The sequence below is a fragment of the Haemorhous mexicanus genome, chromosome 1 (genome assembly GCF_027477595.1).
Source record: "Haemorhous mexicanus isolate bHaeMex1 chromosome 1, bHaeMex1.pri, whole genome shotgun sequence".
In the NCBI taxonomy this organism is placed as follows: domain Eukaryota; kingdom Metazoa; phylum Chordata; class Aves; order Passeriformes; family Fringillidae; genus Haemorhous; species Haemorhous mexicanus.
This window is the reverse complement of record NC_082341.1, coordinates 129,678,968-129,698,925: the sequence shown is the minus strand read 5'-3', so window position 1 is coordinate 129,698,925 and position 19,958 is coordinate 129,678,968. Positions and strand designations below refer to the sequence as shown.

Here is a 19,958-nt window from a genome sequence, read left to right as displayed (position 1 = left end):
ACCCAACCTGGGCTTTAAAATAGGGATGAGGCAGAGCTGTGTCATCTGCTGCATACCCAATTTTTAGAGTGATCTGCCACTACTTTTAAGTGTTTGATTTTCCAGGCTCTGCCAAGATAACCAGAGAGGCACATTGCTTGGCAGCGGTCATCGCCGAAGAGTGGTGGCTCTTGGGTGTCAGTGCTCAAAACTACCAGTAAGATGTTTGTGCTTTGCCAAGGTGTGTGGCACCTGTTCTTCCTGTGTATTTAGGGGTTTGGAGAAGTTATACAATGTCTGGCTTTCTTTTTTCTTGCCCAAACTAAAAATATTTAGCTGCACCTTGAAATTGGTCTTTTCAGGATCAGCAACTTATCCCTTTTTTTTTTTTGTTTCTTCCCATTTCAATTTATATCCAATGCCATTATTACCTAAAGGGAAAAGTTTTTTAAAAAGCATTTATCCACTGTGGATAAATTAGTAAGGCTCTTGGAAGGTGTTCAGAAGTCTGATCCTGCATGGTTGAAATGAATTAGTCCATTTTATGCAGAACAGAAATGTTACTTGTAAGAGCTACCCAAGCTACCCAATCGCCTAACTTAGTTGTTATGTGTATCTTCTCTGATTCACCAGATTTACTTTGATCTGAATGGCCTTTTTCTGGGAATAAATCTTGTTTTCTTGTAAGATTTTAATAAAAAAATGGTGATATGTTTTCATATACAAGCATGATATTAGTACCTAACTGAGTTTGTTTTTACAAAGGATGCTTCTGCTGCAAAGAAATAAATATAGAAATAAGCATACATACGTTCTATAAAAAAAAAATTCCGTGAAAATGTTTGCATTAAAGTAAGTCATTAGTGGCTTTGGACATTGTCAATCCTATATTTGTGCTACTTTTTCATTCCCAAAATATATCTGCTCATTTTTTAGCCATTGTATTCTATTTCAGTTTTTATCAATCAAGTCAGGCTGAAAGCCTGTAAATAGGCTTTGCATAACCTGTTCCCAAATTAATGAAGAATTGATGCCTTCAGCAGTGAAGAATTAATAGCTTCTTTTTAATTTTGCCATGTCAGCAATTGCATTAAATATATGTACACAATTTTAGAATATATTGTGTACCAAAACTTGTATGTCACAAGTAAGGTTTACCCAGGAGTCTTCCCCGCAGGCTGCTGTGCTGTAGCAAAAGTTGTGTTTATTCAAGTTCTTAAAAAAACACCCTGTTTACTTTGCTCTCTTGTTTTCTCAGACTCATGTGGGGAGAAGCTAAAAAAGAAAGTTCAGTATTGTTACTCTCCAGACACACTATTAAGAAAATAAGCATGTCACACAGAAATAAGACTGGCTCTTATCTGCTGTGAGAAAGGTTTCAGGAGAGACTGAGAGAGAAGGAGGTGAATGCTTGCTGCAGCTCTCTTTTGGCTTGTTAACTTTGCAGAAGTTGTAGCTGTTTTTGAAAGCTCACTTTTCAATAAAATTTGCAAATATAACCACAAAAGAGATTACTCTGGCGCTCCAAGCAGATTTATAAATCTTTTCCTGAAGATCCAAGTACAGAGATGCTGTACTACCTTTTATTCACATTGAGATTGTAGATAGGTAACAGCTTGTGTTAATATTTGACAAATCTGTTCTATGTTACTGTCAGAAATGTAGCTGAAAATCTCTTTGGCTGGCTGGCTTGTACTTGAAACTGGTTTTCGTAAGATCTGGATTTGAAAATCTCTCCTGCCAGACTTGCAGCTGTCAGATTCATTATCTTCAAAATTTCTCTTAACCTCTAATGGTGTTTTTCTTTCCTTCTGCAGAAACAGAAGGTGCATGCAGCACAGATGTCCGTCTTCTTCAAGGAGTAACTTCTTCAACCCCAAGTGATACCAGGTCCTGCTAGTACCATGGGGCTAGAGGGTGTTTTTTTAGGCACTGGACAGATCCACGTAATCCTGTGGGGAAGTTTGGCAGCCATGACAACACTCTTGTTCCTCACCTTCCTCATCTTCCTTTGCTCCAGCTGCAATGGGTAAGTCTCTGGGGCTTAATGGTTCACTTTGGACATAGCTTCATGTATAAATAGTTAGCAGGAAATACTGAGGACTGAGGTACAGAAATTAAAAAAGAAAGGTACAGTTTTCGAGCAAACTTCAGTTTGAACAGTTCTATTCATTCTAAAATCTAATTATGTTTTTCTTTTGCTGTGAAGGAAGTACACAATTGTGTTTATTTGGTGGTTTGCCCTAAGCAGAACCCTGAAGCACAGGTAGACACTGAGTGTTAACAGGTCACACCCCTAAGCTGAAACTGAGAACATCAGGTGGGCTAAACAGGACCAAAAAAAAAGTCTAGGTGAAAAGGGAAGTGATTATGTACTTCAGCTTTGCTGTGGCCACTCCTGAAGTACTGGGAATATGGTATTGATCCTGCCTTTCATGCAAAAATGAGTAAGGATCAAACAGTGGTACCAATTAATGTCTTATACCTTATCCTTATTTTCTTCTCCATAAGAGGATTCAATTTCACCAATACAGCACTTCTACTGACTTTGTTCATGCATGTTTCAAAGCTCCTGCATGACATAGAAGCTGAGCTTACAAAGGGAAGCTGGGCAGCCTGCAGTCTGTCCATGGTGCCCTTCCACAGGCCAGAGCAGTCAGACCCTTCACTGTGAGCAGTGGCACTGCTGTGGTCCATATTGCTCTCTTTTGTAGGCACAGCTGAATCAGCCAAGTCTATGGGCAGAAAATCCAGTACAGCAGCAAAATCTGCAGTTTGGGTGCCTATGCCTATGAGGAGCATGTGCTTTCATCCCTTCAGCTTTGAGAACATTGAGGAAATTGTGCAGCCATAAAATGCACTGTATTGGCACAAGATGTGTCTACAGTGGAAGGCTCTGTTTTTCAGCAGGATTTATCTAATGCCCACCATGCAAAAAATAGTTGTGGGCAAAAACACAGAGGTCCCAGAGTTGGTTGAAACCCTAAGCAGCCCAAGTTAGAGCATGTAATTTCATGTGATTCAGGAGAAACACTTTTGTAAACTGTAAGTTGACACTTCAGTATCTTCTTATTGTCACAGTTTGCTGTGATATCTGTGTAAAAAATACTATAATTTTTTAAAAAAATAATTTAAAAGTAGAAAGCCTATTTTAAATATTCTTTAGCCCACAAACATTGCATTTAGATACTGTGTATCATCTTTAAGGCTTTTTCCAACCCAAATTATTCTATAATTTTGTGTTTTCTTTTGTAACACACCAATCCTTGAAACATCTCTAGAAAGATGGGTCAAACCACTGAGAAATCTTTGCAGTTAAAGAGATACATTGCCTGAAATACTCTGGTGAACTTTTTTAATTAATTCTTGTGTTGCTAGTTCGGGTATAATATCTTTTGTTTCAGGTGATTCTGTAGGGCAGGCTGTTTCTGCAGAAATGCATTTGTGCAGAATTTCTTCCTGGCTGCTTCTTCAAAAATGGATGAGGACCTAGAAAACTGAATAAAATTTGCTCTTTATAAAATATCAGAGTCAGAAAACCTCCAGAGAGGAAATTCACCTTTTAACTTTCTCTGCTCTGCATTGGTGCATGCTCACTTGCTGTTTTGTTTTTTCCCAATTAGGCAGAATTTTAACAGATGCTAATGTGGAAGTACAGTTCACTGCAGACTTTAGAAGAAGGAAGAATTTCATATTGTCAATATTTTCTCACCCTTTTTTTGACTTCTCATCTAGGGAAGGTCTAACATTATTTTAAGCTCATACTTTATTGCAGTATTTCTGAATAAGAGCTATATTTGCAAATGGTGAAAACTGGAAATGTGATCCATACTTTGACGCCTTCAAAGGACCCAGGGAAGCAGGTTTCCTTTAAAAAAGCAGGCCCCTACTGCTGTGAAATTTGTACACCTTTTTGAACTGCTCATGCTTATTATCAGTTTGTCCAGCATTTTTAGTAAAAGTTGTCTGGATTTTGTTGGCCTTTTCCAATTCCTCATAGGATACACACTTTTTACTGACACAGTTTAAGGGACTTCTAAGTAGTCTGTCATCAGAATCTATGTCTGAGAATTTCAGATATGATTAAATTGAAGAATAATATTTTTATTATCATAGAATCATAGAATGGCCTGGGTTGGAAGGGACTTTAAAGATCATCTAGTTCCCTGTCATGGCAGGGACACGTTTCACTAGACCAGATTGCTCAGAGCCCCATCCAGCCTGGCCTTGAACACTGCCAGGGATGGGGCATCCACCAGGGGTTGCTTCTTGGAGCAATTTGTTCCAGTATCTCACCACTCTCACAGTAAAGGATTTTTTTCCTTATATTTAATCCAAACCTACTCCCTTTCAGCTTGAAGCCATTCCCCCATTCCTGTCTCTACATAATTATTTACATTATATTGTGATAACCATCAGTCACTTCTCACTGTGATCTCACTGAGTGAGAAGGGTTTTGTGTGTTTGTTGTACCTCTTCAGGTACCATTTATCACCATTCTGCCTCAATGGTGGTTTTACACAGAGGTCATAGCAATTCCTGTAATAATTTTCAGTCATTCCATTTTCAATATTATTGTGAATCATAGTTCTGTTCCCTGCAGGAGTGTAAGGTCTGTGAATGATTGGTATTTGTATATTAGCATAATTTGTAGTAAAAATTCATGTGCCTTTTTCATTAAGGGAAAAGAAGGCCAAAAATCAGAATGGAGATCATGAAAATCTGATGAATGTGGTAAGTATTTATTTCTGGCAGCCTTTGTCTGTCTTGTGGTTGGTTTGTTCCAAGCTCCTTGCAAAATACAACAGATTAGAAAATAGTTCAGGAATTTTGAGATGGTTGAGCATGAGAAACTTTAAAAGTTGCAGAATGGAAAGAGGAGAAAAATTTGTGTAGATCCTGATAATCTGCACTTTCTCAGTGCCCTTTCTGCCACCACTGTACTCCAGCCTTCCCTTCACTCCATTTGCAGCCCAAGGCAGTGAACCCTTTGTCAGCTGCTGTCTTCTCACGGGTTAAGCCATAGCAATGTCTATTACCATAAAGCTTGAAAAGGACATCACTCTGGACATCTTTGCATTTATTTCTTTTTAACATCTGTAAACACAGGCACTTAAATCTTTAAATCTAGTTGGCATGGTTTGCTTCTCCTGCCAATCGCACCTGTGGGTCAGAGCCGCGGCGATGGGAATGCAGTTCGTAGCGCGTGCGTTCATGTGAGCGTCGGTTGTGATCAGCGTTGGTTGTGATCCGGTGGTCACTGATCTGTGTTGCAGCCTTCCGAGAAGGAGGTGTTCAGCCATTCCATCGCGAGTTCCGTCACGGAGCCTCCCCCAAACAGCGAACAGAACGGGGCCCTCAGCAACGGAGAGGGTGAGTCCTGGCAGCCCCTGCGGGTGGGATGAGCCAGCGGCGCTCACAGCTCCCTCCTCAGCTGGTGATCCCTCAGTTTGAGGTTTCTAGCCATCAGCTTTCCAAGCACACAGGCAAGCCATTTGTCAGAATACTCTGTGCACCTCTGCAGGTCTCACACCAGATCACACAGAACTTACAACCAAGTTCAAAAATGTCATGGAGTTGTTTGCCTTGCTGGGAGGGCAGTGGAGGTGATCATCTCATGGAGATTTGGATGGTTTAGGCTGCATCTCCACTCCTGTTACTCTTGTGTTGAGAATGACACAGGAACACGTGGGAGGCAGTATTGTAGAAAGAGCAAAGAAGGCTTTATTCTGAAGAACCACGCAGGTTGTATAGAGTAATAATAAACTATAATAATATAGAGTGATAATAAAATGATAATAAAAGATACATTCTATTTGATTGGCTAGTTAACAAAAACACCTTTCTCATACACCGTCTTTGAGAAGAACAGAAAGACAAAGTAGAAGAACACCACCTGCAGATTGTTTATACTTAACAAGTTATTACATCCTTACAACTCCCTGGAAACTCTCACAAGCCCCTGTAAGAAACACTTGCTGTTTCTCTCTGTCCCGTGGCATCCACACACTCCTGGGCGTGCTCTGGCACAGCCCTACGCTGCTGCTCCCAGTCCTCCACACCAGCCAGCACTGGGAGCTGCAGAGGTCCTCCCCTGGGCCACCAGGTCTGGGTCACCAAGCCAAACCTGCAGATTGACCAGGTCATCAGGCAGAGAATGGGACCTTCCCTAACCTTGGTAAGCTATGGAACTGGGATAAACCAGAAGATGAAGCTGCACCTTAGAGTTTCAAAAGTGCTCCAGGAGACTGTGGACGTATTTCAAGTCCTCCTCCAGGGATTACAGCTTTGGATCGCAGTCCTGTGCCGTGCTGTCACTTATATTTTTATATTTTAGAAAACAGGCAACATAAATAGGCTTCCTTTTTTTCCCTTAGTCTTTGCTTTGCTGAACACTCAAAATGATTCACCCTGAAGTATCACTGGAAAATATTTTACTCAGCTGCACCTAAAAATAAACTCACTCTCAGCTCAGAGCCACTGGGAGCCAACTGTTGTCTTCACACTAACACCAACACCAGGGGCTACACTCCAACTTAGAGCTCTCTCCTCATCTCCTGCAAGCAGAGGCCAGAGCTATTCAGACTTTATCCCTTAGAGACAAGTATCCAAAGTAATTTTTAAACTTTGTTTTTGCAGCTAATTGCTGTTCCCATCCACTGGCCTGTTGTGTATGTAGGTGTGTGGTTCCCTGAGGGACTTGATGTGCAGAATGGAGTATTTCTCTCTGCCATGAGTCACTGTATGTGCAGCTGTCAGAGCTGCTGCTAAAAGGTGTGCTGTCAACCAGCAGACAGTTTTCAGACTGTCTGATATCATACTCAGCTTACACTCTGCATAACAGCCCTTCTGAATAACAGGAACCTCTGTTCTTTAATTTCTTACTTATGCTTTATGCATTTTTTTTAATAGTTCTTTTTATTACTGTTTCTGCTAGCTTTTTGAGCAGGGGCAGGGCTATGGAAGAAGAACCATCAAATGCTGTGGTTTTTTCCTTTACCCAACCTGCAAGCATTGTCTTATCTATGCCAACCCTTCAGCTACACCAACCCCTTCTGTGCTACCACCCACAACCACAAAAATACAGAAACTTAAGCTCTCGTTGCTTTTGATTATCCCCTCCAGTGTGAATGGAGTGTGTGCTTTCTGGGTTCTGTAAGGGTGCTCAGCACAGCACAGAAATCTCTAGAATTAAGGAGCAGAAAGGCAAAATTCCCATCTCCCATTCAGACTGTGATTATCATCTTACAGTGATATATCTTCCAGTTCTGTCCTGAGTTTTGCAGTCAGGGTATGGCTCCCTGCAGGAGCTGACTGTGTCTGCATGCCCTGGACACAAGAGAAAGCAATGTCCATGGCAACCACCAAATCAAGGGCATTGATTGCTTTGGCAATGCTTCTGTCACCACGTCAAACACACTGAAGGACACAGAAGAACGGGTTGTTTTTGTTGAGATAGTGCCTTAGGAACTGTACTAGGAAAAGTAAAGCTGTTCAGAAGTGATTTTTTAAAGAAATAAGTGTGAGGTAAAGTTACCTACCGGGCTTGAAACATGCGTGTATATGCCCATGAATGCATGCAAATGTCACACGTGTGCTGTAAGAGGAGAAGCCCCATACATTTCAGTCCCTAATATCCTCTAGTGACAATGACATGTGGCCCACTTCTGGGACCTGAAACAACATGTTCTGCCTGACACTACCTCCTGAAGTCTAGTCTTCTCTCTTGTGCATATGGCCAGCTCGTTAGTAGGTTGTCAGCCAGCATTATGTGCTGCGAGACTAAGAGAAGGATGGCTCAGCCCTCGGTGGGGAGCTCCTGCTGGAGCCTGCAGGGAGGGCTGAGTGAAGTGCAGTTCCAACCAGAACTGGGCCAGCATGTTAACAAGCTGAAGTGGGGAGGAAGAAGGAATGCTTTCCTTTGGATTGCAAAGAGTGGGGAAATGCAAAGAGGAAAATCTGACGAGGATTTTTTTAAGGCACTTGGTTCGAGGCCTCCCACCTGTTTCCCATCTGAGACTGCTGAGCACTCTGTAATCATTCAGTGAAACTGAGTACAAGGCAGCTGAATATCCATGCACAGCTAACCTCCCACCCCCTGTTCTGACAGTGAATGCTGTTGCCATATAATGTGACTTGGGGGTGTACAGACTATTTTAGATGTTGTGAGAAAGATATTTTACCAGTAGAGTGCAGAAATGTCTGTAACTGAAACCTGCTGATAAGCAAAAAGCACGCTAATCACTAGGCATTTTCAGGCATTAGCATCATTTATCCTTTCCAGCATGTCACAAAACCAAAGTGATGTAGAGAGTACCAAATCACAACTTTTAGTTATGCCTCTGTTTGTAATACTTCTCTGTAATTTTCTTCAGTTCTTTCTGAGGACAGTACAGCTGCCTGTATCCAGCCTTATGAAGAAGTACAGACATCTGATCTACTAGATCAACAGGATAGTCTTGGAAAGTCTATAAAATGTCACCAGAGCCGGGAACTACCCAGCATTCCCCCTAACAACCCCATGGAAACTATAATCTCATCTAGAAATGCAGAAAATGATCAAGGTCTTGGAATGGAAGGGCCTTACGAAGTCTTGAAAGACAGCTCCTCTCAGGAGAACATAGTTGAAGACTGCTTGTATGAAACTGTGAAGGAAATTAAAGATGTTGGAGCAGTAGTCAGCATGGAAGGGAACTCTAACAGCAAATCAAAGGCTTCACTGACAGTTTCTGAAGGTCAGAACCAGATTCCTGAGTGCAGAATTGAGTCAGCAGAATATGCATCTGTTGACCGAAACAAGAAGAGTCGCCAAAGTGCAAATTCAGAAAGCCCTCTTGACAACATACCAGATGTAGAGGATGAGCTTCCCCCTCCAGTACCCATGAAACTTCTTGATGAAAATGAAAATGTGCAAGAAAAAGAAGTGGAAGAAGAAGTGACAGAAGGAGCGAGTAAACCAGAAAAGGTAAATACTGCAAATATTTGTCCTCGTCAAGCAGCCAAATAATGATTAAGAACATACGGGTGGGAGAAGATTTTATTTTTCGGTAATGAAAAAAAAAACAAGAAAGAAACCCCACTCAAGATGAAGCAAGACTGTAAATGGAAATATGATAATGTATAGTAGAATCTTTGTGTTAGAGGTATATGCTCATTCTGTTGCTGCCTGTATTTTTGACTGTTGCAGCTATGCACTACAAAAGGCTTTTCCCAAATATTATCCAGGAATTGCATAGGAGGATTCTGCTTCTTTGTTTGATGGTATTATGCCTGTGGAATCTATTACAATGGGCATCCAGTATCTCTGTCACCATCTATGTATTGTTCTTTATTTTCTAGTGAAACTGCATCTTACAAAAAGGAGAGGAGAGGGGGGCATCCTTGGTGGATGTCCTTATCTAAGATGTGCCTCTTTCATTGGTCTACCTTGACTTAGCTGTGCAAGTGTTAGGCACTCACTTTGGCTGTAGGAGAGAGGGATAGAAAGAGAGAGAGACTGCAGCTGTATGCGTTTATATTTGTCAAATTCTGTATGTCACATATAAACAGAGTGTAAGGAATTTCTAAGTGCTGAAATCATAGTCAAAAGTTAAGTTTTCTCAGCAGCTTATGCTTCCTACCTAGGAATGAGTTGTGGTGAATTCCTTGACATTTTCAACAGTTTCTTTTACCATTTGTAGTTTTTTATCAGAAGTCATTTTAAGGATGCTTTCAGATCATAGCAGAGACTTTTCATAAACTCTTGAGTTTGCATTTTTCAGTATGTTTCTATATCTTCTTATTAATTGTGAATGAAAGAACTGTAGGTTTAGCAGATTTTTGGTGTCGGAGTCATCAAATAATATTAGGTAGGTATTAATGAAAATTTAAAAAAATTCTTAAGATGCAATATGACTTTTTAATGTAAACATTTACATGAAAAATCACAGCAGAGCTGAGGTATTTTTACTTGGTTTTGGTTGTTCTCTTCTTTGAAGAATTTCAGTAATCCAGGAAGAAGAAGAGTATCTTGTTAAATAAATAACTAATGATGTAACTTTAAAAGCACAATATAGTTCAAATGAATGAACTGAAGACTTGCAGTATAAAAATTGCTTAGCTAGACTCTTCAATGCCCATTTTTACAACAATGAGCTCATTAAGCAAAAAATTAAGATGTGACTGTCAACAATAATCTAGAAGCATTCCCCCCTCCCACATTCCAGCCACAAGTAATTTCTAATTAAACTTTTAGATAAACAGCTTACTGTAAAAGTGATATTTTTCCTACCAGGTGTGAAAAGACTAGCAGAAAGTAATTGTATTTCCCAGGCACCAATACAAAGGAAAAGCTTTTGCTGCTCTGTAGCTCCCCAACACACCATGTATGCAGTGTCAGTAACTGCCAGGAGTGGGAATTGATTAAAATGGTTCAGGTTTTGAAGGATTAATCAAGAGATGACACATGCAGTCCCCTAAGTGCCAGAAAAAAAAGGTGTTTGTCTAATTAAAATTTATTCAGAGCTGAAGGCACCCTGAGTTAAACCTTGGGCAGCATCAGATCATTGCCGTGCGCGCTGCTGGGTACATGCATAATGCATCGAGGTGTGCGCCTGTCCTGTCCTTGAGAGCTACAGCTGCAGCAGAGCTGGAGATGGTAATTGATGGAATACATAAATGTCATTATTGTTGGCATTCTGTGGGGAGGGGGCTGGGGGATTGTTTTTCTGTTGAGATGATGATAGTTTTTCTCTGTATTTTGCTGCTTCAAGCAATGCAGAGCAATGCCTGGTTTTTTTGACGTGGCAACCAGAACCAAGATGTTCATGGAAATGTGTGCTACACTGTTTACTCTTTTAGTTAGATCCATAGGTGTTTCTGGTTTTGCTTCCTTTCTATGAGTCTACTTAGCTGCTTTGTTCAGCATGACATCTGTATCCCAAACTCTTCAACCTTCTGCCCTAGCCCTGATGAAGACAGAGGTTGTGTGTACGTCGTGCAAGTCTCCCTCACTGTAATGAGGGCACACAGAAGGGACAGGCAGGGAGGCACCTGTGTAACCAAGGCTTGTACCTGCCAGCAGAGAGAACAGAGTGTGTCCAAGCTGTCTCAGTCTCACTGTCTAAAAGAGGGCAGCCAGGGTGATCCCCAGCCCATGCCAGTCCCTGAAGCACTCCAGTCTGGGAGAGAGCTAGGTGGACCAAGCCAGAGACCATTCCTGTGTATAACAGCAAGAAAACTACAAAACATCCTTTTAAGAGCCAGCTGTGCAATAACGGATGAAAATTTACCTAAACAGGTTTTTGGCTGTGACCCAGCCAAATCATTTGGAAAAACTTGGGAAGAAAGACACCTTTAACAGCACAAGGCCTCTTACAGGCCTCTGTCACCTGCAAAACCTTGAAAATCATTCTTCTAATAACACTGAAAAAGCAGAATAGATTTCTTTAGTTCTTTCTTTTATTTAAAAAGGAAGTATGGATCTCCTTTTTCAGCCAGGTCTTTCCAGAGTGAGCACTCTGGGTAGAAGTGCTATCTGTGTGTCCATTTGGCTGCTGCCATCTGATTTCAGCCTTGCACAGCCTGAGGATGAGCAAAGCATCTCTTACAAATGCATCAGAGGAGAATGTTCTTGTTCTTGTGCCCAAGTCAGGAGCAGCAGCTGAGGCAAAGAGCAAAATATCAAGCGCTGTCGAGGAAGAAAAGGAAAACGGAAGGCAAATAAGGACACGTGTGGTTTGTGTTGCTACTGTTGAGGTTTCAGCCTAGTTTAAAATGTTGCTAGGTACAAAATGTTTAGGGACCAGTGGGATTTAAGTTTCCAAGATAACAACATTCTCCAAAACGGATGTGTCACAAGCTTCACATTCAGGAGAAGAAAGAATGCTGTATCAGGGGAGCAGCACAGGATGGCAAACACCCTGGGGTATTTATCAGTACTTGAGTGGGAAACTGTAGAAGGGGTCCTGACACATGGTGCTCATAGACACACTGATGACAGAAAAATCACTGAAGAATTTTATGAGCACATGCTTGTTTTAATGTGTGAGGATGAAATTAGTAGCTTATTCCCCAGCAGAAAAAGATGCAGAAAGGAAAGACTAAACTAAGTTGCTGTAGTGAAGCAGATTTAATACAAGGCCAAAATATAGTTGAACTTTTCCTTTTTCTTTCTTTTTTTTTTCAGTTGGTTGGTGGGGTTTTTTTAAGAGTAAACAAACCACAGGTTAAAGAGCACTGTTCTCCAGTCAGTGAGAAAGAAGTGAGGGAGCTTGTCAGTGTGAGGGAAGCTCTTCAGGTTCAGCAGGCAGAACTTCAGTGTGCTTTGGGCCAGGGTCTGTCTGAAGTGCCCAGGAACCTGAAGTTTGGTATTTACCTGAAGTAAAAACAACAAGAAAATGGAAGGAGGAAAGAATCTATCACAATGAGCCTCTAAGGGAAAAAAAAAAAAAAAAAAAAAAAAATGTGTGCCTGGAAGTGGTATTTTATTGACTGTGCTAAAAATAGCTCTAGGCCTCCGTGTTGGCTTGCTCTGGAGTTGGTGTGAAGTATTTTAGTTGGAGAAGTTGTGTGAAAATCCAAAATACAGCCTTTCACAGTGCTGGAAGGCTCCCTCTGGATCACTGTGGAGCAGGAGTCCAGCACAGCCTTCTTGGCCCAGGGAGGAGGCATCCCTCAGCTGCCATGCAGCAGCAGGGCTTTGTTGTTGTAAAGGTCCCAAGGTGATTTCCATAAGAGCAAAATGCTTTTCCCCTGATGTTTCATGACCTGTTTTACACAGAACACTTTAGATGCTTGAAATTAGACTTGATGCCAAACCAAGCCCTCCATCCTTCGCTGCAGCAGGTCTGAGTGGTTGTGAGGCCGAGCTGCTGAGCACCTCTGCACCCTGGAACTGCATTGCAGGGGTGGAGGACACAGCTCTCCCATGCAGCTCATCCACGATCTGCAGAATGAAGGGTAACAATCATCCAGAAGGTGTCAGCTGAGTATTGTTCTTTCGTCATCTAAAAGTGTATCTGAAAATCCTGTGAAAGGGCAACTGGTGTATCACAACAGCTGACTTCTAATTGTTCAGAAGCCTCTGCAGATACTTCATAAGGGCTGTAAAGGCAGAGATACAGTGGTGCAGTGGTTTTTTTTTAACCATTACATTATTTTTACCCCTTTCAGGTCAGGACAAGAGCAGGTACATTAAAAAGCTTTACTAACCTCAGGGCTGTTATCTCCAGAGAAGTACTCTGAATAGTGGGGGTATTAGTAATGTATTATGGAACTTGAGAGCAAATGACCATAAAATATAATGTATTGATTATAATGGGAAGGTTTTGTTATAGATTTCACACTGTTGATGGGTAATGAGCCTTTTATTTTCTTTCTTCCTTTTTTACAGAGGCTTAGTTCAGTGTCTTACAAGTCTCGAGAGGAAGATCCATCTCTTACAGAAGATGAGGTAGGTTTCTTGCATGAAATTCAGTAACTAACTAGAGACCAATTTTTTGGCAGAAATTAGCATAAGCTCTGCGTGATTAAGCAGAATCCAAGAAAGGTAAAACTTGTGTGAAAGGAAAATGAAAGCCCAAGTTTCTCTGCACGGAGAGCCATTCCTAAAATCAGAAGTATTGTAACATGTGGCTGTATCAGGCCCATAGGTTAAACATGGTGTCAGAAAACAATAGGAGGCCACAATTAGTTGATTGTCTTGATTTGGATGACAAGACCTTCTCGAGAAGAATAACCAGCAGCCTTTTGAAACATATGCTCCACCTTCCCCATGCAAAGTGTTTGGGGCTCTGGGAAGTAAACTGAAGTACAATAAAAGCACTGGAACATAAATTGTTCTTTATGGCCAACTGTCCGTTGGTCAGATTAATGGAGGAGAGTTAAACAAAGAGAAAAGTTAAACATAAATAAGGCCGTCTGTGATCATCTCCAGTGCCACTGTGATCATCTCTCATGCCACTTATAAATATGTTTTCTGGACATAAAACTAAACACAAACTTGGCAATGAGCTAAGTGAGCTAATGCCTTCTGCTGGGAGAAGCATTCCCAGCTATTAATGAATAACCTGATCTTGAAGTTGATCTGCTCTTTTAACTGGATTGATACAAACCCAGAATGGCTTTGCATGCTTGGGAAAGACTTCAAAATGTAATAGAAGAGCTATGTTGCATTGTGATATTGGGTACCAGAGAAGCTGTGCAGGGAATTTCAGCCATCTGTCTTGTGCAAGGGCTAGTATCCATTTGGCCTGGGAGAGGGAATTAAGACTGATTCCTGTGCTTGGCAACAGCCCAGGTAATCCCTGAGCAGAGGGACATGTGTGGATGTGGGCTTCTCCTCACCTTTTCATGAAGGGCCACTTTAATGCAGTTGTTGAAGTGTACCACCTCGCCAGAGGTAACTTTTAGTTAGGAATGAAATGCTGGCTCCCTTTCTGCTGTTTACAGCTGAGAGGATTCAGTCTCCAGTCTAAAGTTCACATACTCAATGCCTGAGAAGCAGCTCTTCTTGTAGGCAAAGTGTAGTCAACAGAGCAGACCTTGCATACCAGTATTGGCACTGCTTGCTATTATCTGGTGTGAGTAATTTATCTACAGATTTTTAATGTTGTCTTCACATGTGTTGGTGCCCATTTAGTCCTGCTTAAAAAAACAATTAACTATTAATTATTAATTAACTATTCTTCTATTGCAGTGTCTCTAAAAGCAGAAAAGTAGCCACTACCATTAAAAATAGTAACAATAATAATTTTTAAAGCCCTAAGGATCAGACAACATCCTTCATTTCAGCAGTTCAATCTGATCCTCCCTTTGATGCCTCTCTCCCTGTTGAATCCAAACTGACTCCAGGACCATAGTAAAACTTGCAAGAGCTCCTGCTCACAAAGCCATTCCCTTTTGCCCAGTTCTGATTTTCTCGACAGGGTTTTATATTCAAGGAAGTTTTACATTTATAAACTTACTTTATAAAGCATTCTTTTTTTTTAAAGAAAGCCAATCTATAAATGCATGCCAGAAAAGGAAGGATTTGTAAGAAATAGTTGGGGTTTTTTTTCCCAAGGAAAAAATCATATCCTTTTAGAATGGATATCTTTTCATCAGAAGATCCTGCCTTTTCTTAAAAACCCAGCATCCTTGTAGTACAAGGGTACAGACTGGTGCACAAGCCTTATGCCATGCTCCATACTCAGCAGGTGTCTCCTTTTCCTAGATCTCAGCCATGTACTCATCGGTGAGTAAGCCGGGACAGGCCATCAAGGCACTGGATTCTCCTTACACCTGCATTCAAGAAATTGCATCCCAGAGGTCCCCCTCCATTTGCAGTGGCCTCTATGCAAGTGTGAAGGACTTTGAAAACACCCTCAATTCCACCACCGTGCCTCAGCCAGCGGACAGACCAAACGGGGAGCTGGAGCCGGACTATGAAGCTATCCAGTCAGTGAGCCAAGAGGAAGACAGGACCTTGGCAGTGCCTAACACAAACCACACTGCTCTTTCAGGAGAGAGCGACTACGAGAGCATAGGGGACTTGCAGCACCACAGGGAATTCACCAGACTTTAACCACTCTGGCAGCAGATTTCCCCGCCGTTACTTTCAAAGGACAATGAAACATGGAGAGGGAAGTGCTTTTCCTATGGAACACAAGTTGTGAAGAAGCAATGTACGTTTCAGCCAGGGTGTGATACCTGCTGGTTTTTCTGGGTGGTGGATCAAGGCTCATGGGAAAGGGTACATCAGGTCAGAAGGATGACCAGGAAAATGTAAAGATTCCTTTATTGTTATTAGCTCCAAGGCAAACGTAATTTGGGAAGGAGTGCCATGCTTGTTGTCCTGATAGGATTACGTACCAAAAAGACTACCTTTACACAAAACTAGCTTCTCATTTTAAGAGATTGTTTCATGTAATTTTCCTCGAAGTGTTTTTCAAGCATAATTTTTCATTCAAGTTTTGGCATCTGCAATTTTGAGCAAACCACGGATAATTGTACCTCAACTCAGACTTACTCTGCGGGGCTGGGGAAGATGCACTCACTTCTGTGTCTTTTGGGGAGCTCTGTCCACCTTCACTGCAACTAAAGTGCAAACAACAGTAGTGCACAAGGGACTGACTCCAAATGTACTTGAATTAATTCTGCTGGCTTTGTCTTTTCTTTTTTCTTTTCTTTTATTTTTTTTTAATGTCAAGGGCTGTATAATGTGACTTGCAGTATTCGAGATGTGTACTGGTATTTGTAGGGGTTTTGTCTGATTATTTGTGAAATATCCCTTTAAAATGGCAATGGTCACCCTTAGCATTCTTGCACTGTTTCCCTCAAATGGACAGAAACACCTACACACACACACCCCAGACCATTGTCATGTTGCAAAAATTGTGCAATTGAATGCCTTGGCATAATATGTAGTCTAACCTTAGTAATGTTGAGTAAATTTTTTTTGCACATTTTTGCCCTTTTTAAAGACTTAACTGTTTTAATGTTTGTCTAGTTTCTTATCTAGGAAAAATTATGTACTGTTTGAGTGGGTATTTTTTTTTTTTACAACATACTTTTCATCTTCAAAGTTTTTATCGATTAATTTACTGGGGTTTGTAACAGGAGGAATCCCATTCTTTATTTGGGCTTGGTTTTTAAATTTTTTTCCTATTTCAAAAGTAGATAAATGAAAATTGCTTTGGGGTTGTTTTGTTGACTTTTTCTGTCTCCTTGAGCAGGGAAATGGAACATGCCTTGCTGGTTTTAAGCTAAAATCATGGAGTCTATGTAAAAGAACACTGCCAAAGGGCAAAAAAGAGGCAAAAGAGACAGTGGGATTTAGTCAGGCATAGCCACTGGTCCTCCTTGTTCTTCTGCTAAAAGGAGCAGGAGGGCAACCAAGACCTACTTGGGCCTCTGAAAAACAGTTTGAAAGCCACTGGCTTTTCAAAAATGCTGACTTATTCTGTTCAGAATAACAGAAAAACAAAGTACAGTGCTTGGATGAAATAAGCAGGTACTGATTGGTACCTTTTTTCCTCAAGAATAATTCAATAAATAGTCCAATGGTACAAGAACAGTCCAACAGTAAAGAACTAGCATTGTGTGACATGCATGTGCACATATCCCCATGTATATAAGCATACACTTGTAATTTGGACACAAGTATAAGTTATAGTCCAAGCTGGCAACATTCACATACGTAATATCTGGCATGTGCTTGAAGAGCAGTTTATTTTTAATTCAAAATAAACAGTGCATAAACTGAGGTTGGCTTGTTCTGTAGCAAACAAAACAGGTCTACTTTCACCTCAGTTGGTACTGGGTTTTGAAGGTTGAACCCTTCTCAGATCCTCAGTCAGTTCTCACCATGACTTGGTACTATAAAGAACAAACCTAGATCTGGTTACACACATTTATTAGAAATAGCTTCATAACTGAGAGAAGTGTGCTGATTTACAGGCTTTGCCTGCAAGTAGTACAGCTCTGAGGAGCAGTGCAGCTGTGCAGCCAGCCTCTGCCCACAGGGTGGTTCAAACTTCGTGGATCCTGACCTTGTGGGACAGCGCAGCACACTCGATCTCCGACTCTCTTCCTCGGAGGAGAAGCAGTTCAGACCACTCTACATCCATCCTGTTCTTGACCACGCATCATGTTTTGACAGCTGCAGCAAACCCTTTGCTTCCACTTCAGTGCTTTTTAAGGATGACTGTGGTTTTGCTTTCTGGAGTTTTTCCCTTTATAAAAGTTTTAGTTTCTGTTTCCTTGAATGTGAATTCATGAAGTTCACTTTGAATGTTCTCTCCTTCTACTTCACACTGTTTAAGGCCAAAGATAAGATGCACCATTTTTCGGAATATTTGTCATGCTGGAGAATTTCTTTAGTCTTTAACTATGTGTTTGCTGTCTGTTCCTTGCTCAGGGGTACCAGTTTATATATATAGTCCTCAGTCTGACTCCTGCAGTTTAGTGGCAGGCATACCTCAACTCCTGATATTCCCAAATGCATCCCAAGGCGTAGTTATCCCTCTACATGGATGACTGTTTTTGGAGAAAAAGTAGGAACATGAGGTTTGCCAGGTTCACTAGATTCAATTTCAAGACCAATTCAAAGATATCTTGAGATAATGTCAGTTGATAGCAAAGAATAGCACTGAATTCTTGATTGTAAAATTTTAAGGTGCAAAAGAAGAAAAGCAAACATCACTCTAGAAATACCCCCATTGAGACCAGCTGGCCAAAGGATGGTGGAGGACTGTCCAGTCATTCTGTTGTCTTTCATAGCCAGATCAGAAATGTTGCTTTGTAGGAAGGGACACAAGTCCTTCCATCCTTTCTTTCCTCTGTTCTGACAACTGTTCCTGAGACCCCCTAGGCTTCCCTTTTACACAGTGAAAGAAAAATTTTCCTCCACCTCTCTTCTTTCTTTGGTTTCTGTTTTTAACCTGTCTCATACAGCCTTGCACTGGGAGCTGGTACCATGTCTGCAGTGCTGTGGCAGTGGCACATTCCTTCCTCTTTCAATTACTTTCAGGCTGGTCACAACCTTTTAATGGTTCATCAGACCTCAGTCTCATGGAGAAGCAATTCACCTTTTGGATTACTGCTTTCAGGACCTGCCCTCAGCCTTGAGACCCCACACACTGGACTTAAAAGCTGCAAAAAATAATTACCCTCCTGAACAAGGATGTATGAGGGAGTTCATAACTCCCCTGCAATCTCCATTATGTAGTTTAATGCTAAATTAAAATGTTTTAGAATTCAGTCCAAGGCTGGTAAGTGAGTATTAACATTTCTTGACAAAGAATCAAGGTTCTGGTTTAGTTCCCTCTTCCCAGAAGTAATATCTGTTCCTTTGTGGCTGTTGTCAATGCTTCCTTTTCATTAATATATTTGATAGAAAGATTTTTCCAGCAGTAATCCCCAAAGAGATTAATCTGACTGTAAAGAAAAGGGAGTCTCTTCTACTTGTCTCTTTACTGCTCTTTTTAACTCTTTCACCATACCCCTAAATAAAATGTCAACATCCAAAATGAAATGTTTGTTACCTGGTGATGTTTTCTGGGGAAGATTCACATTCTATTTCTTTGTCTCCTTTTTTTGGCACAACTGTACAATAAGATCTCACATCAAATTGCCACAGTAAGGCAAACAGAAGCTGTAATGTGTATGTAACTGCACTAGTGAAAAAGTCTTTTTGATTTCCCTCTGGGAACTGGTAGAAAACAGGAAATGCAGTTCAGACATCTCTTCTATGAATCTGTGTCTTCCATGAGAGTTGTTCTTACCACATACCTAAAACAGTGCTAATCCAATATGTAAACCAGTCATCCTATTCTACCATGAGTGTAGAATAACTTTCTTAGTCAGAGAGAGAAATAAATTCTTTGCAGATACCTGTAGCATGGGCATGTACCTATTTACCACAGTTAGATCAGTTATAGTGCCTTTTCCACAAAGTAGCTGGTACTTCCATACTCTTTTCCATACTGTATATGTTTAACTCAAAAGTACAGAGGGACAACCCCAACGTTTACTTGTCCCAACTTGGAAACATGTTTATAGAGACACATTTAATGTTAACTCAGTTAACTAGACCTCAGTTAGCCCTACAATAGCAATAGTCACTCACAAATATCCACTAAAAAGCCCAGTAATGTAGCTATGATGACCAAGCTTTGCAATTATCAGTCTTCTTTTGAAGAACCTAGCTTTTACAATAGTGAGCATTCAGGAAGGTGGTGTTCATGTCAACTGTGAACAATTTGTTGCTTCAGTCTTTCTATTCATATAGATTGCAGGCTTGCTTACATGTAGCAGGATCCATGGAGCGAGGGATGAGTAGGTGTGGGGATTCATATTCATGAGTAACCCAGAGCTGGGTCATCCCCATAGTTTCAACTGGCTGATGACCAAGCTGCCTTTTCTCCAAGCCCTCATCTATCGTGCCTTCAAGGATTCCATCCTGTGGGGCTGCATGCTTCTCCATGGCTCCCTGAACAGCTCCTGTCCCCTGGTTTGAA

At 41.1% G+C, this 19,958-nt stretch overlaps 1 protein-coding gene and 1 long non-coding RNA gene across 4 annotated transcripts in view; one reads left to right on the top strand and one right to left on the bottom strand.

Moving 5' to 3' along the window:
* Positions 1-18,973, top strand: part of PAG1 (phosphoprotein membrane anchor with glycosphingolipid microdomains 1) — a 106,219-nt gene extending 87,246 nt beyond the window's left edge. For all 3 annotated transcript variants that reach the window (XM_059862863.1, XM_059862872.1, XM_059862856.1), the window contains exons 3-8: positions 1,797-2,008; positions 4,662-4,713; positions 5,256-5,352; positions 8,355-8,944; positions 13,352-13,411; positions 15,173-18,973. In XM_059862863.1, coding sequence (XP_059718846.1) covers positions 1,884-2,008; positions 4,662-4,713; positions 5,256-5,352; positions 8,355-8,944; positions 13,352-13,411; positions 15,173-15,523 — 1,275 coding nt within the window. In that variant the 5' untranslated portion in view covers positions 1,797-1,883 and the 3' untranslated portion in view covers positions 15,524-18,973. The remainder of the gene's footprint in view (positions 1-1,796; positions 2,009-4,661; positions 4,714-5,255; positions 5,353-8,354; positions 8,945-13,351; positions 13,412-15,172) is intronic.
* The window catches only part of LOC132335911 (uncharacterized), a 44,064-nt gene that overhangs the window by 5,837 nt on the left and 18,269 nt on the right, over positions 1-19,958 (bottom strand). The window lies entirely within an intron of this gene.